Raw genomic sequence first — 18,299 nt, 5'->3', positions numbered from 1 at the left:
GTTTATACCTTGTCATTATGGGGTATTTGTGTGTAGATGTTTTAAATTTAACCTTTATTTAACTAGGCGAGTCTGCTATATTTAAACCTGTGTCATCGGTCTCTGTTTGCCATGCCACAGGAGGAGGAGATGCTGTCCATCCTGGTGCAACATGGTGTCCGCAGCGGAAAGACAGGAACCTTGGGCATGGAGGTGGACGGCCTGTCCTTTCACCCCACACACTCTGACCTCATCATAAAGCTCAGGGACCGCACCTCACAGAGAAAGTGAAACTACACCTTACAAACTACCACCTATGCAAAGTAGTGAACACACCACCAACCCACGCAGAGAAGTGAAAATACCATGCCGTTGCTGTCATTCGCATCCCCTCCTCCGTATCCACCACACCACCCCCAACGATTGGGGATGGTCCTTGGTCTGTGACCAGGTGGAAGCCCCACCCGAGCCAAAAGCTACTACACTGCAAAAAACGACACTCTCTCACATCATTAATCATCTGATTGCATGGAACCTGAACACGATATTACAGTACATGGCAGTCTTCCTAAAGGCTTGAGTTTGATGCTGTCATGTTTGGATCAAACTGAGAAGTGTGGAGTTGGAGTTGTCTGCAGCTGTGCATTTGATTACTCCCGAACGTTTATTACGAACTTCATAAATTAAAAACCTTTGTCCTTTTGTAGCTCAGTTGGTAAGAGCATGGCGCTTGTACTGCCAGGGTAGGGGGTTCGATTCCCGGGCCCATCCATACATAAAATGTTTCATGCATGACTAAGTTGCTTTGGATATATCATGTTACTATAACATATCAGGCTTTAGCTTGTAATCAGACAACGCCATAAACCAAGTTGATTTTTATAGCTTTGTGATCTTAATTCTATTATAAACAAGGCACTAGATTAGAACTATATACAACTGTTTTTAGTTTGATATAGACCTTGAATATCACAATTCCCAATCTCTCAAATATCTTGTGTTGAAAAGTATTCTTTTTTTGTTAGTAAAATCATCTTGTGTTGATTAGTAGGACCAAATTAATATAACCAAATAGAGAATCAGTCACGCACGCACAGTTCCGAAGGCAGACTGCTCTCAGGGACAGTTGACTGCCTTTGTGGCACACTTCCAACTGTGCTATGCTACTAACACTTCGTCTCCAGCTAAAAGTCAGAGGGGTCTGTGTGTTTTACTCACCAGAAATACTGGCTTGGTAACTTTTTGTCTTCCTTAGCTTTGAGTCGGTGAGCAAAACACTTGCTAAGAGCAGAGTACCACTGAAACCTGTCCTAAAAACTCTCTAATTCTTCAGAGATATTGTTTAAAGTTACTCAACACACTGTCTCACTAATATTAATGGTGTTAATGACATTTGTATTCAAAATCATAATCACTTGTGATTATTTATTTTAATACACTACATAAACTGTTAAATCATGTAATAATAATTTGGAAAGTAATCAAAGTGCTGTTATCTGATTAGAACCAGAGCTCCACTGAAACATGATTTCATCTACTGTCAGTGCCAGTGTGTGCCATGTTAGGGGCCACCCTCCCTAAATATCCCACCTTCTCCCTTACTTCCTCCCTCCACAGCCAAGGTCACTCACAGATCTGTCTAAAACAACCTTTCACACACACATCTTACCGTCAACACTGTCTGACAAACACATGGTATGGTTTCAGGCCACTCCGCTAAGACTGAAGACATATTGAATTCTCCAGCCAAATAATTCAATCCAACATTATGCTCCTACTCTTGTTTCTAGTCCTTATGTCACACAGTTTGTTTATCTATGGTTTTCTTATCTAACATGGTTATGATAGAAAGCAATGATATTAGGTTTGACCTTTCCAAATGAAGCCCTTTCCTTCTAGGTTCAGCCAAAGTAAAGTTAGTGTCGTCCAAGGAGGCTTCTGTTGCTAGGTTAATAAACAAACCAATGCTTTTTCTTCGCTAGCGACTGGTTACACCTGAGAATGTTTAGCATTACTCGATGATCGAATTAATGAGTTGCTTACTTGATAAAATAAATGTTAAAATGCAGAACTGAACAATTTCAGCCCAACAAAAACAGGACGCTGACAATCAGTGTCAATTCAACTCTAGTCCCACTGAGCTGTGTGTACGCACGGATCTGCTTCAAGTGTGTTTGGAGTTTAATGCATTAGTTGTGTTTGAGTGTGTAGTTCTATTTTGAATCAAATTCCAACTGCCAAGGCAAAGTTAACTAACTGGTTGTTTCTGGGACGACTCCTTCACAGGTGATAGAGATAGTTGACGTGATAGAGGAATGGCTTTAGTTGCATCTGCCTCAAACTCCTACAAGGTGGCAAAAGTGTGAAAAATGAGAACATACAAGACAATTTGTTTCATGCCTAAGACATATCAGATGAGCAATCTGAATAAGATGCAAATGAATGCATCAAATCTTGGAGAAACAAATACAGGAAAGCCCACTCTTCCAGAGAGCACAATCCCAGAGGAAGACACCTTAACTCTACAGAAGAATCCTGACACATTATGGCAGCATTTTAATATTGATGTTGTAAATATGAGAGATGTGCTGAGAAAATGTCCAAAAGAAAAACAGCAAGGGTTCATAACTTCAGCAGAAGTAGAATAAAAGTCATGTAACAGCAACTATCCTACGCAACAAGAATGCATTTCCTGCATCACTGAATACAGTGTGTCACTGCTAACGTCAAGCAAGACCACATGGTCTCAAAGCAAATCTTTCAAATAACAAGAATTCAACAAGAGAAGAGAACATTAAACCCATGATTTGGTTAAGACATATCTACAAAAATAGACTTTGAACATTACTCTACAGATATATGTGTTCTTATTGTGTGGTTAAAGTGACATGCATACATATACACATACAATATTTGAACAAATATTACATTTGATAACATTAGAGACCCTGGGCTGATAGCGACGTATGAGTCAACACTATTGTTACACAGTCTCCTACTGTATGAAGTTATTCACCCATGATTTATTATCTCTGTATGTTTGCCTTACATGTTCCAATTCATCATCATCATCCTTAGAACAACCAGTCTATCCTTAGGTGATTTACAACTGCCTCATTCACCATTGAAAAGCCTCTTTTCCTATGTCCTTCTGCTTTGGGAAGATCTGGTACTTAAAAAAGTAAAAATACCAATGTAAGGAGGGGAAACATGCAGCAGAAAATCTGTGCAGAGTGTGAAAGGTGAGAGGTCAGCTGTGCTGGTCCTCATGTGGGGTACTACTGAGCCTGACGCCGCTGGAATAATCCACTTAAAATCTATCTTTTGGTATTTGTTTAATTGGTCCTCTGTTGATAGAGTCACCAAATGTTATGCATGCCAGAAATCAAGTTTTCAAGATATTGAACTTTTAAATTATGCATAACTTGTCATATCGGCTGTATTTCTGCCTGCTTGAACGGCAATAGTTCAGATACACATTAAAACATGAAATGACCCGGGAATCAATAGAACATCACTCAGAGATGCACAAAAACAACATAACATTCAACATTAATTACTTTCTGTTAAGGCTCTAAACCTGTGTATGTATGCATTTATGTGAGCTCCAAAAGTATTGGGACAGTGACACATTTGTTGTTGTTTTGGCTCTGTACTCCAGGACTTTGGATTTGAAAGGATACAATGACTATGAAGGTTAAAGAGCAGACTGTCAGCTTTAATTTGAGGGCATTTTCATCCATCCTTTTCAGGTGAACTGTTTAGAAATTACAGCACTTTTTGTACATAGTAGCTGTATTTCAGAGGACAAATCCACTAATATCTGTAATAAAGTATTAAAAAGTGATGTATTTGGTCCAATATTCCTAGCACATCTTTACTACGTTAAGATTGTAACTGTATAAACTTGTTGGATGCATTTGCTGTTTGTTTTGAATGTGTTTCAGATTATTTTGTCCCCAATAGAAATTAATGGTAAATAATGTGTCCTTTTGGAGTCACTTTTATTGTAAATAAGAATAGTATAGGTTTCTTAACACTTAACATTAATGTGGATGCAACCATGATTACAGATAAACCTGAATGAATCATGAATAATGATTAGAGAGAAAGTTAGAGGCATAAATATACCCCCACGACATGCTAACCTCTCACCATTACAATAACTGGGGAGGTTAGCATTTTTGGTGGGGTATGACTTAAAATCCGAAGTGCTGAATTACAGAACCAAAACAACAGAAATTGTCACTGCCCCAATACTTTTGGAGCTCACTGTTTGTATGTATTTTTGTTTATGCTCTACACACTGTCATTTATGAATCTGAGCTAAGTTGAGGAATCCTTTACATACCCCTGAAATGGGAGCGATTCACAGATATTGAGCAGCAAGAATCTAACCCAAAAATCCTAGAGGACCTACGATAGAGATAAATTAGGTCACGTGTTGATATGTCTGATCTGTTCTGATAGGTATGAAGTCAGTCACTCCTGAAATCACTGTCTGGGATTTAAAAACCTGAGAATTAATATTAAATAATGTGATGAGAGATAGAAACAAAATGTTACAGGAAGAAATTTGCTAGCCTATATAGAGTTAGTTTTGAACTCAAAACTATCTCAAAAGAAAGCGTGGTAAAATTAAAAACAAAAAACAATACCTTAAAACACTGTTGTAGCACTTATCTCATCGCAGAATGACAATCATCACAATCTCATTGCAGAATGTTCCATGTCACTGTCAGTATTTTTCCCACCATCCCTCTTACCCAAATCTGGTTCCAGCTCCTAGACTACTATTCAAGCATCTTTAGGTCCTTCCAAAGAACTTTATAAAACCCATGTATTATTTATATTACTGCTAGATCGTCTGGTTCTGTGTCAGCGGTGTGATGGTTGTTGTCCCATTCTCGTTGGAGTCTGTCCCCGTGGTGGTGGCGGTAACAGGGCTGTGCTGTCCCCTGTGGCAGCTGCAGCAGAGGGCCTGGGTACAGGCCTCCTGGGCCTGCTGGATCCCCTGCTGGGCGCTCTCACTGACGAAGCAGTACAGCGCCGGGTCGGCCACACAGTTGAAGCTGGTGAGCAGCAGGGAGAAGTGATAGTAGTTGAAGATACTGATGATGAAGGGGCAGTCCCTCTCAAAGACTGTACGCAGCAGCAGGAACACGTGGTACGGAGAGAAACATACCAGGAAGATGACAATGGTGCTGGTCACCAGGTGCTTGATACGGGTCTTCTGGGCGCTCTGAGTGCCAGTGCTCTTCCTGACTGCCCGCAGGACTCTGAAATACGACACGGACAGGATGCCCAGGGGGAACAGGAAGCCAACGGAGAAACGGTAGTAGTTAATTGGGTACTCCCACGGTTGCATGGGGTAGTGCTCAAAGCAAATCGATTGGTTGGTGCGGTCAGTGCTTAGTTCCTTGTGTCTGAAAAAGACCACGCCCACGGCAATCTCTTTCAGCCAGATGAACGCGCTGGCCAATGTAGCTGCTCGCATGCTCCGGAATGCTGTGAAGTGGAACGGGTACACCACAGCCAGGTAACGGTCTATAGAGATACAACATAAGAACCCTATACTAATATAGATGTTTTCATAGAGCAGGAAGCCACACAGTTGGCACAGCCACTCCGTTTGGCTCCAGTCATCTCCCTGGAAGATGTACTGCAGCCAGAGAGGCAACGAGGCCAGGTAGAGGAGGTCCGACATGGTCAGGTTGAGCAGGTAGACCCCCAGCTCGTTCTTGGCTCTCAGCTGCAGCCAGGCGTGGTAGAGGGAGAAGGCGTTGGTGGGCACGCCGATCAGAAGGACCAGGATGTAGGCTCCAGAGAACAGGTACTGGTGGATTTCATGGCTGATGGTGCAGTTAATGTAGTCCGACTCAACCTTAAACATGTTCATCGTCATGCCAGACATGGCCCAAATGCCATGTTCCTTTCTGTTAGTAGTAGCACCCACACACTACCAGGCTGTGAGACCCATGGTTAGGTTGACTCAACACAAAGGCCATATCTCCAACTCAGCTCTGGAAGAGAAAAAAACCCAACAAGTCAATGTCCTGAAATGAAAATACATACAATGAGAGTAATCTGATAGTCCATGTCTAAATATATCATTCTAAGAACAAGGCTTCACCAGCAGACTGTGACAATCTTAACTCAACTGGAATTAGCAATGGCCACTCACATCTTGAAATAACATACCAGTATGTTGCAGTTGCAACTATTGGCAAGTTTTACTCATAAGTGTCATCTTTGCTTATTATAAAAGTGTGCAAAAAAACATTGGCAGTACACACATACTACTCTCACTGCAGTATTCAGACAGGAAATCTATTGTAATCTGTGAGGTGTTTGGAATCAGGGTGAAGTTACTACTTCATGTGCATCAAATGGCATACCGCCCAAACAGATCCACAGATGACCCAATCTCTACTGCACTCCACACTGCCCTTTCCCACCTGGACAAAAGGAACACCTATGTGAGAATGCTGTTCATTGACTACAGCTCAGTGTTCAACACCATAGTGCCCACAAAGCTCATCACTAAGCTAAGGACCCTGGGACTAAATACCTCCCTCTGCAACTGAATCCTGGACTTCCTGACGGGCCGCCCCTAGGTGGTAACGGTAGGCAACAACACGTCTGCCATGCTGATCCTCAACAATAGGGCCCCTCGGGTGTGTACTTAGTCCCCTCCTGTACTCCCTGTTCACCCACGACTGCGTGGCCAAACACGACCCCAACACCATCATTAAGTTTGCTGACGACACAACAGTGGTAGGCCTGATCACCGACAACGATGAGACAGCCTATAGGGAGGAGGTCAGAGAACTGGCAGTATTGTGCCAGGACAACAACCTCTCCCTCAATGTGAGCAAGACTAAGAAGCTGATCGCAGACTACAGGTAAAGGCAGGCCGAACAGGCCCCCATGAACATCAACGGGGCTGTAGTGGAGCGGGTTGAGAGTTTCAAGTTCCTTGGTGTCCACATCACCAACTATCTATCATGGTCCAAACACACCAAGACAGTCGTGAAGAGGGCACGACAAAACCTTTTTCCCCTCAGGAGACTGAAAAGATTTGTCATTGGTCCCCAGATCTTCAAAAAGTTCTACAGCTGCACCATCGAGAGCATCCTGACCCATTGCATCGCTGCCTGCTATGGCAACGGCTCTGTATCTGACTAAGGCGCTACAGAGGGTAGTGTGTACGGCTCAGTACATCACTCGGCCAAGCTTCCTGACATCCAGGACCTATGTAATAGGCAATGTCAGAGGAAAGCCCATAAAATTCTCAGAGACTGCAGTCACCCAAGTCATAGACTGTTTTCTCTGCTACCGCATGGCAAGCAGTACCGGAGCGCCAAGTCTAGGACCAAAAGGCTCCTGAACAGCTTCTACCCCCAAGCCATAAGACTGCTGAACAATTAATAAAATGGCCCACAAACAATTACAATGACCCCCCCCCCCCCCCTTTGTTTTGTACACTGCTGCTTCTCGCTGTTTATTATCTATGCATTGTCACTTCACCCCTACCTACATGTACAAATTACCTCTAACCTGTACCCCCGCACACTGCCTCGGTACCAGTACCCCCTGTATATAGCCTCGCTATTGTGTTACTTTTTACTTTAGTTTATTTGGTAAATATTTTCTTAACTCTACTTGAACTGCACTGTTGGTTAAGGGCTTGTAAGTAAGCATTTCACTGTAAGGTCTACACTTGTTGTATTCGACGCATGTGACAAATAAAGTTTGATTTGATCACCATAGCTTCTCCATTTCTGCTGTGTGTGTGTTTTGTGTTCCCCCACAACTCCAGACCAATTAGAGTGATTTTCCTGTGCTCCTGTGAGGGACATCAGGAGGATTGAGGAGATCAGTGAACAGTTTTCTCCACTTTCTCTGACTAGGGCTATGTCCTGATTGGCCAACCATCTCCTGAAGTGTGCACTTACACACTTTATTGCATTAATTTAGCAATGGAGGAAACTGCCTCCTGCCAATTCTTACACCAATCCTATGCAAGTGCACACTTCAAGAGAAGGGTGGAGAATTCAGACATAGCCTAGCCCTACACAACAGGCCTGCAGGACATAGAAGAGATCAAGATAACATCATCCCAGTCATGACTTCACAGCCATATGCTCTTTTGTAAAAAAGTAATTAACCTTAATGATAAGCCTATCGAAATCAAATTCAATTATACCTGTGTAGTAACGTTGTAATTACACGAGTAACATTGTAAAATAATTCATTGTGTGGCCATGATTAAAATACAGGGCATTGCTCTGTTCAGGCATGATGAATCCAACACACTAGCTCATGTGATTTCCCAAGAGCTTTTGCTGTTCTATATGAAATTACCTCTGGTTCATCATACAGGCAGACACAGCCAGGTGAGGTCTGTGCTCTACTAGCTGGCCTGGCCTACATAGTTATCGATTGGCCAGGCCTTGCTACCAGGTGACTAGTAAGCCTGCCAACAGCCCTATGCATGTAACCTTGGCAACCTAAACTGGAACTACTGAGGCTGTATATTAGAAATACAAGACAGTCAATACAGAGGGAAGACAGCACGGTGACCATGGAAACAGGACACGGAAGATAATTGATTAAACTTTTATAGCACTACTCATTACATAATCTCAAAGCACTTTAAAGCAACACAAAATACAAGAAACTAACTATAAAAAACAACATTTGATCATGTTCTCAAGGTGTACTGTACTCATGCCTGGAGTAGTAACATGTGCTGCTGAAGAACAAGGAGCTCTCATCTCAAATCAATATTATGATAATCAAGAATGTAGTGATGAAATATTAAAATGCATCATTACCCTCACAGGTCCTTCCTGTGTGATAATATTCCATAATGAAAATATCCATCAGAGTTATTCTGCTCTTACCTTTGTTCTCATAACATGTCTGAATAGGCCCATCTGCAGATGGAGATATAAGTCAACACAAAACCATAAACCATCACAACTGATACTGATGAGTGTAGGAAGGGGTGTGTTCAGTAGGCATCAAATGTTTTGAAGCAGAGTGAAAAAGGGTGGTACTAACTGCAATTATCCAATTACAAACACACGTTTGTTTTTGATGTAAAATGCTTAATGGTCCAATGCAGAACATTAGCTACTGATTGATATTGGATTAGGATTTCTAGTATGAATATGTTAGATCAATAACAGAACCCCCCTGTCCTTTCTGCAGGATGTGGCTGGCATTATGTTATGGTCATAAAGAGGATTGTGTAGGTCAGACTCTTGAAAGACTGGACAATCTGACATTTTTTCCCACAAATATTTTCCTTAAATATATATTTAAATATATATTTTTGACAGATCAAAGTATCAGCTATCACACCATGTAACCCCACAACCTCATTCTTTACTTTTTTCATAAAATGCAACTAACTGGATTTCTCTCAACTCCGTCAGACACCAGAAAAGGCATTTCATTTTTACAATTATTGCCCAACAAGTGTTTAAAGGCCTTGTTTGTTTAATTCTAACAGATTATTTAAATTTGGAATACAAATCTCCAAAATGTATTTTTGTTTTATAGCACTATTAAATGCTACAGGGCATGTTTTTCTAGATTTAGAAAACAAAACATTTAAAGCAAGCATTATACCTTAGGTCTAGCACATTAAATAGTTCAATAGTTTAAGCATCGAACAGTACTTAAAACAAAAACAATCAGAATATTGTCCCCCTCCCCACAAAAAAAGAAATCTATCTTAAGGGGGTTAGCCATCAGTGAAGGAGTTGACAAGCCACTGACAGAGTTGAAAAGATACTCAGACATATTTTTTTCTCTAAAAATAAAAGTTGTATACAAACATTGTAAAAAATGGAAAATTATTCATTTGAAAATCCCTAATAACCATTATTATAACTTTCAGCACTCTGAATGAGTTGATGTTAGACAAAAATCTGACAGTTGATGTCTTAGTGTTGACAAATAAAAAATGTCCTTATTCAAATGGTATACAAAGTAGCGATTGTTTTTCCTCAGTTGCTTTATAACTCTAAAACCTAATTAAATGTGGCAGTGGGGATTCCAATATTTGTTTAAATCTATTAAAAGTAGAGAACTTTCCAGACGATGGGTTGTCTTGTTGCACTGAACTCAGCAAAAAAATAAACGTCCTCTCACTGTCTGCGTTTATTTTCAGCAAACTCAACATGTGTAAATATGTGTATGAACATAACAAGATTCAACAGACATAAACTGAACAAGTTCCACAGACATGTGACTAACAGAAATTGAATAATGTGTCCCTGAACAAAAGGGGGGGATCAAAAGTAACAGACAGTATCTGGTGTGGCCACCAGCTGCATTAAGTACTGCAGTGCATCTCCTCCTCATGGACTGCACCAAATTGGCCAGTTCTTGCTGTGAGATGTTACCCCACTCTTCCACCAAGGCACCTGCAAGTTCCCAGACATTTCTGGGGGGAATGGCCCTAGCCGTCACCCTCCAATCCAACAGGTCCCAGACGTGCTCAATGGGATTGAGATCTAGGCTCTTCGCTGGCCATGGCAGAACACTGACATTCCTGTCTTGCAGGAAATCACGCACAGAATGAACAGTATGGCTGGTGGCATTGTCATGCTGGAGGGTCATGTCAGGATGAGCCTGCAGGAAGGGTACCACATGAGGGAGAAGGATGTCTTCCCTGTAACGCACAGTGTTGAGATTGCCTGTAATGACAACAAGCTCAGTCCGATGATGCTGTGACACACTGCCCCAGACCATGACGGACCCTCCACCTCCAAATCAATCCCGCTCCAGAGTACAGGCCTCGGTGTAATGCTCATTCCTTCGACAATAAACGCGAATCCGACCATCACCCCTGGTGAAACAAAACCGCGACTCATCAGTGAAGAGCACTTTTTGCCAGTCCTGTCTGGTCCAGCGACGGTGGGTTTGTGCCCATAGGCGACGTTGTTGCCGGTGATATCTGGTGAGGACCTGCCTTACAACAGGCCTACAAGCCCTCAGTCCAGCCTCTCTCAGCCTATTGCGGACAGTCTGAGCACTGATGGATTGTGTGTTCCTGGTGTTACTCTGGCAGTTGTTGTTGCCATTCTGTACCTGTCCCGCAGGTGTGATGTTCGGATGTACCGATCCTGTGCAGGTGGTGTTACACATGGTCTGCCACTGCGAGGACGATCAGCTGTCCGTTCTGTCTCCCTGTAGCGCTGTCTTAGGCGTCTCACAGTACGGACATTGCAATTTATTGCCCTGGCCACATCTGCAGTCCTCGTGCCTCCTTGCAGCATGCCTAAGGCACGTTCACACAGATGAGTAGGGACCCTGGGCAGCTTTCTTTTGGTGTTTTTCCAGAGTCAGTAGAAAGGCCTCTTTAGTGTCCTAAGTTTCATAACTGTGACCTTAATTGCCTACCGTCTGTAAGCTGTTAGTGTCTTAATGACTGTTCCACAGGTGCATGTTCATTAATTGTTTATGGTTCATTGAACAAGCATGGGAAACAGTGTTTAAACACTTTACAATGAAGATCTTTGAAGTTATTTGGATTTTTACGAATTATCTTTGAAAGACAGGGTCCTGAAAAAGGGGTGTTTATTTTTTGCTGAGTTTAAACGTAATGAGGACATTAAGGGGTCAGTGCTTATGGTATAGCTGACCCTGCTCATGTATTATTCATTGAGGATACTAGACAATCTAACGGAGTTGACCACATTTTGGAATCACAGTTTTGAAATAAATATTCTTTGAATTCAGATAGGGCTATTGCAAGAAACTACATAATATCCTTTTTCAGGTAATATCCATTTGGAGAGTTTGAAAATTGGGATCCTTTGCTCCGGACAATGTCATTTCCAGTCATAGAGCCGACATGGAATTTAATAAGTATTTCGAAAATTCCCAGAACAAATATTTTTCCTTATAACAGGTTGGTAAATGTACATTTTAAGCTCAAATAATGCAACAAAATCTATAATAAGGTTTCCCTGCCGGACAAGAAGTGTCCTGACTTTCAAGAACCACCAAGATGCATATCCTAACTTTCTCCACCAGTGCTGGTGTTGTGCCGAAAAGCTCCCCACTTCCAGAATTCTCCCCCCCTTCGCGTGAACGCGCACACACTCAGTTCTTCATTGCTGCAACTTGCTTGAAGGGGGGACTCATGCGAAGGGGAGGGGTGGATATTCTGGCAGCGGGGAGCTTTTCGGCACAATATTGACTGCAGACCACAAACATTACAGCACAATTAGCAGCAATCAGACCTTGGAGGTAATGTCTAACTGAAGGCACTCCTGTGCTGTGAGTCAGCAATGAGTATAGAGATCCAATTCATGTGGGTTTAATTTCAGCAGTATCTAATCGGCTTTCCAAAGAGCCACTTGCTTGAGGCAAGTGTGTGTGTGTGTGTGTGAGTGACTAAATCCGAACCAGTTCATAGCTCAATGCCAGTCAACCTATTCAGTCATAGACCAATCTTTCATAGACCAATACACCAGAGACTGGCTCCCTGAGTGCATTACTTGGCCCACTAAGAAAAACTCAAATTGACTGGGAGACCACAAAAAGAATGCATTGGCACATTGACTTAGTTTGACTTCCTACTTCTTGTCCTAAACGCCCATAGAATAATTATTCCACCATACTCACTTGCAGAGGTATTGGACAATGACTGCTTGGACAGTGTAATATTTTAAAAGCTGGAGAAAATGTATATTACCCACTTAACAATATAGACAACTCTTTCCAAACCTTGCACCTGTTGTCGCATTGGTCTCCAAGCTGAAATCTGTCCACAATATATATACTCTGGCTAAATACTGTCCACAGCACAGCATTTAGTTTTTTTCTCAGTATAGCCTACATGATGTTTAATAAGATAGTTGCATTAGAAGAAGCTAAAATTGGATACATACATGTATTCTATAATATACACAATTTAGGCTACTTCCCTCAGACAACAAACACTGGAAAGCTTATTGTACAATTGCAATAGCACAGCATTTAGGAATTATTTGCAAAAATGGTCATTTCAAACAATTCGTTTTTAAAACCAATTAGAGCTACCAAGGCTTAGCCTATAAAAAAAATACATAGAATGAGTCTTTGGGGCAATGGACTATGTTTAGAATATACAGTTGACTAAATAAAGCACGTGTAACAAAATAAAGCACGTGTTGCATTATTATAAAGATAGGAAAAATAAAATTAAAATATGTTTACCTTATCTGCCCCCATTGTAATAGGCTGCGCGCGCGCTGTCTGATGGTGAGAGGACATAGGTTTCTCCGTAGCAACTCGGTCATTGCTCTGAAGAAAGAATCGCATTTTTTTTTACTAATCCGAAAGTAACCCTGCTATACCACACAAGAGTGCCACTGAGGAACGTCAGAGGCAGGCGGTCCCAAGATGTTTCCCTCAGCGCCACAGAACATTTTCCCGCGAAATGTGTGTGAGGTGAGAAAAATATATATCAAAACCACACTTTCATGATAAGAATGATCGTTGCGCCAGTGCAGGACATCTTGAACTACACCCCTGTCCTCCTCCTTCCAGTAAACTACACTCCTACTGTGTGTCTATTCATGCTGGGACTGACACTCTATATTAAAATTTCAGTATCTTTGCACGTTTGTAGGTCTGTCATAACTAGTCATTTTTTAGTAGTGTTTGGTCACGATTATCAAACTCCAATCTCTAACCTACTGTACAGTATACACAGAACCGACGTACCAGTCGGACAAAACACATGGTGATGGAACACGTATTGTGCATAGAAAAGAGAGGAAAGAAAGGAGGATACCTAGTCAGTTGCACAACTGAATGCATTCACCCGAAATGTGTCTTCCACATTTAACTCGGAATCAGAGAGATGCGGTGGGCTCCCTTAATCGACATCCATGTCATCAGCGCCCAAGGAGCCGTTGTTGTTGTTGATTAACTGCCTTGCTCAAGGGCAGAACAGTAGATTTTTCCACCTTGCTGGCTCGGGGATTCAAACCAGCAACCTTCCGGTTACTGGCTCAACTCTCTTAACTGCTATGCTACCTAGGCCTGTGTGTGATCCACAGCAAACAGCTGATGTTCCTCTTGGGAATGCCAATCATGCCAACCTTTGATCAATCTGTTTGGTATCTGAATAGAACAAGTTGAAGGAAGATTTGAGTGCCAAATATTTTCATGCTCTACTACATAATGTTTACATATCTTACAGTATATACAGTTGAATTCGGAAGTTTATATACACCTTAGCCAAATACATTTAAACTCAGTTTTTCACAATTCCTGACATTTAATACAAGTAAAAATTCCCTGTCTAAGTTCAGTTAGGATCACCACTTTATTTTAAGAATGTGAAATACCAGAATAATAGTAGTGATTTATTTCAGCTTTTATTTCTTTCATCACATTCCCAGTGGGTCAGAAGTTTACATACACTCAATTAGTATTTGGTAGCATTGCCTTTAAATGGTTTAACTTGGGTCAAACATTTCGGGTAGCCTTCCACAAGCTTCCCACAATAAGTTGGGTGAATCTTGGCCCATTCCTCCTGACAGAGCTAGTGTAACTGAGTCAGGTTTGTAGGCCTCCTTGCTCGCACACGCTTTTTCAGTTTTGCCCACAAATTTTCTATGGGATTGATGTCAGGGCTTTGTGATGGCAACTCCAATTCCTTGACTTTGTTGTCCTTGATCCATTTTGCCACAACTTTGGAAGAATGCTTGGGGTCATTGTCCATTTGGAAGACCCATTTGTGACCAAGCTTTAACTTCCTGACTGATGTCTTGAGATGTTGCTTCAATATATCCACATAATTGTCCTGCCTCATGATGCCATCTACTTTGTGAAGTGCACCAGTCCCTCCTGCAGCAAAGCACCCCCACAACATGATACTGCCACTCCCGTGCTTCACGGCTGGGATGGTGTTCTTCGGCTTCTTTTCCTCCAAACATAACGATGGTCATTACGGCCAAACAGTTATATTTTTGTTTCATCAGACCAGAGGACATTTCTCCAAAAAGTACGATCTTTGTCCCCATGTGCAGTTGTAACCCGTAGTCTGGCTTTTTTATGGCGGTTTTGGAGCATGGCTTCTTCCTTGCTGAGCGGCTTTTCAGGTTATGTCGATATAGGACTCGTTTTTACTGTGGATATAGATACTTTTGTACTCGTTTCCTCCAGCATCTTCACATGGTCTTTTGCTGTTGTTCTGGGATTGAGTTGCACTTTTCATACCAAAGTACGTTCATCTCTAGGAGACCGAACACATCTCCTTCCTGAGCGGTATGACGGCTGCGTGGTCCCATGGTGTTTATACTTGCATTCTATTGTTTGTATAGATGAACGTGGTACCTTCAGGCGTTTGTAAATTGCTCCCAAGGATGAACCAGACTTGTGGAGGTCTACAATTTTTTTTCTGAGGTCTTGGCTGATTTCTTTTGATTTTTCCATGATGTCAAGCAAAGAGGCACTGAGTTTGAAGATGTGGATGTATTTCAAGGCCTACCTCCAATCGACCCAAAAACTTCTGTCCCACTGGAATTGTGATACAGTGAATTATAAATTAAATAATCTGTCTGTAAACAATTGTTGGAAAAATTACTTGTGTCATGCACAAAGTAGATGTCCTAACCAACATGCCAAAACTATAGTTTGTTAACAAGAAATGCGTGGAGTGGTTGAAAAACAAGTTTTAATGACTCCAACCTAAGTGTATGTAAACTTCCCACTTCAACTGTACTATAATACACTCTAATAGGCGGACTAGTCGTCTACCTAATAGAGGAGTCTAATGAGATTTTTATCCACTGGCTTTTTACTAATACAGAAAACGCATCAATACATTACGATAATGAGAGGTTGTGCACAATTCAAAATGACACACTCAACTTCACAACAAACTCATTTAGGTGAGAAGATAAAAACACAAGCAAGCATTACATTACATTTACATTTAAGTCATTTAGCAGACGCTCTTATCCAGAGCGACTTACAAATTAGACATAGTTTTGTCATTTGAGAGGAACATAATAAATACATTGAGTCTTACTGACATTTTAGAGCTGGGTAGCGGTGTAAAAAGAATATACAAAATGTAATAATTCCAACTATAATTCCACTATCAATAATTCAAAACTAAAAAGACAATCCTTTAATAGCCTCTTGTCGATAATGTCACCAATTAGTTTTCTGTAATAAAAATGTATCCAGTGTTCAGACACATATCTACTTATTCATCCTTGTCGTAATAGTGCTCTTCGGATTGTATTTGGAAAATAAGATTTCTTTTCTGCACATACAAGATACCTATTGTATAGGGATCAGTTTTCTGGGGGCATTAATGGTGGTTAGTCATGGAGAACATTATACATTTCATTTTTTAATTCTTCAACCTGACCAATGTCTCAAACTCGCATTCATCTTTCTTAATTTCTCTCTGTCCATCATCACCATTATGTCAATCATCTCCAAATCTCCATCTTTCTTCATCTTAAACTCACTCAATCCTTTCCTCCAGAAATGGTCCCCTCTTGCTACAAAAAGCCCTGCTTTGTCTCTCTTCATGAGTTGGTCAGTCTGGTGTTCCCTCCCTCTATGGTATATCTGCCTGTTTCGTCCTGCCTCGCGTACACAAAAACAGATATGGGATGAATTACATGCTCCCCACAAGCCAGTTTCACTTTGAGATGAGATATACGCAAAAGCCTATAGTTTGGGTCACCCACAGACGCAACAGAAAACAGCATGTTCAAAGTGGGAGCGGACCCATTTCCAGTAATGTGTCACTGAGGCTGTGTTGAGATAAACAATCTGTCCTCAAGCTCCTAAAGATGGAGGACAGACGTTACCATGCAATTACTCTGGGAGTGGTCTTTTTCTCCTTCCCCAAAATGTTAGTTTTTCAGATTCAGAATAGAACTCATTGGACAGGGCGAGACCCACTGTGCTGTGCATACAGTGCACATAGAGCAACCAGTGTTGTCCAATAGAAGAAAAGAAAAATACATTCGTTGCTCTCTAGTGCTTTTGCCTTCCTCAAAGCATTCCTGTACACGTTAATGTAACTGCGGCACTGGCGGTCCCAAGTACCATGCCCACATGTTGGTCATGCAAATCAACCATATGTTGCCAGCTGGGTACAGCGCCCTGTGGTGTGGTGTTCTCTTTGGGGTAGAATTTCCTTTATGAAGCTTTAAAAGCAGCTAGGAAGTTTCAAATGGTCAGAAACAGAAAGGATGTGGTCCAGTACAGTGAGGACCAGCCTAGCGGTGCCAGACCAGGTATCCTGTGGTTTAGCAGGAAGAAAAGGTTTTGTACAGTACTGAGGCCTGCCACTACAATAACAGCTCCTAGACACAGCCGTACTCATACCACACAGTCTGAGGGTCGTTGTTGGGGTCTGGGGAGGTGCTCCTGGGGTGCTCCTCTGTGCTGCAGCTCAACCCCCCTCCTCCTCCCCCCACCTCTGGTTTCTTCAGCAGCGGGCAGTTAGCCTGGAGCCTCGCATCCCCCTCCTGTGGCTCCTCCAGCCTCAGAGCCGGCGCTGCCCTCAACATGGCAACCTCCCCACAGTGGTTCTTCTGGTGGGTGGGCTGTCCTTGTTGCTGCAGTCCGGAGCTGGGGCTGTTGTTCCCGGGGGTGGAGCCTGGTGTTGTTCTCCCTCCGTAGCACTTGGGCTGCAGGGACAGGGAGGAGTGGTGCTGGGGAGGGGCCAGGCTGAGAGGTTCCTCTTTGGGTGGAGCCAGAGACAGTCTGCGGGGGTCTATGTCCAAGGGTCCTGCTAACCTGGCAGACTGGGGGCGCTCCCTGGCCGTGGCTCCAGCCCCAGGCCTCCTGACCACCCCATCCCCACCACCTCGGCTGGGCGAGCCTCCTGCCTCCATGTCTGGCAGGTAGCTACCTGGACCATTGGAGTGCAGCAGGTCAGCGGAGGCCAGGCTGAAGGTCCGAGACAAACTGCTGCTGCCCAGACCTCCTCCACAGGGTGAAAAGGGTCCCAGGGGTAAAGGCCGCCCCCCTGTCCCTAACCCATTGCTGGTCCGGTTGGGTAGGGTCTGTGAGTGGGACTGGGGCATGGAGGTGGATCCCTCTTGTAGCCGGACGCTGGGATTGACCCACTGGCCTGGTTTGGAGGTCCTGCCTGGCCCCTCGCCAGCCTGGTGGAGGTCTGTGGCTCTCTTCACAGTGGGCGTAACATAGCTGGTGGGGGTCTTGGCTCCATCTCTCAGAGGAGAGGGCCGACAAAGGTTGGATCTCTCTCTCTGTTCTAATGGGTTGAAGTAGTCCGCCACCAGATCTTCCCGACTGCCTGACTGCAC

At 42.7% G+C, this 18,299-nt stretch overlaps 3 protein-coding genes across 7 annotated transcripts in view; 1 reads left to right on the top strand and 2 right to left on the bottom strand.

The window, feature by feature from the left end:
- The window catches only part of dglucy (D-glutamate cyclase), a 13,851-nt gene extending 10,025 nt beyond the window's left edge, over positions 1-3,826 (top strand). For all 5 annotated transcript variants that reach the window (XM_055865212.1, XM_055865214.1, XM_055865210.1 and 2 more), the window contains one exon: positions 121-3,826. In XM_055865212.1, coding sequence (XP_055721187.1) covers positions 121-270 — 150 coding nt within the window. In that variant the 3' untranslated portion in view covers positions 271-3,826. The remainder of the gene's footprint in view (positions 1-120) is intronic.
- On the bottom strand, positions 2,299-13,579 carry LOC129813064 (ovarian cancer G-protein coupled receptor 1-like). The gene has a single exon (XM_055865218.1). The coding sequence runs from the start codon at positions 5,891-5,893 to the stop codon at positions 4,838-4,840; it is 1,056 nt and encodes a 351-aa protein (XP_055721193.1). The 5' UTR covers positions 5,894-13,579; the 3' UTR covers positions 2,299-4,837.
- The window catches only part of LOC129813061 (protein Daple-like), a 98,683-nt gene continuing 93,958 nt past the window's right edge, over positions 13,575-18,299 (bottom strand). Inside the window, exon 32 of the mRNA XM_055865209.1 lies at positions 13,575-18,299. Coding sequence (XP_055721184.1) covers positions 17,331-18,299 — 969 coding nt within the window. The 3' untranslated portion in view covers positions 13,575-17,330.

The sequence above is a fragment of the Salvelinus fontinalis genome, chromosome 16, assembly GCF_029448725.1.
Source record: "Salvelinus fontinalis isolate EN_2023a chromosome 16, ASM2944872v1, whole genome shotgun sequence".
In the NCBI taxonomy this organism is placed as follows: Eukaryota; Metazoa; Chordata; class Actinopteri; order Salmoniformes; family Salmonidae; genus Salvelinus; species Salvelinus fontinalis.
The sequence above is the reverse complement of the archived record's forward strand: the minus strand, read 5'-3'. Positions and strand labels throughout refer to the sequence as shown.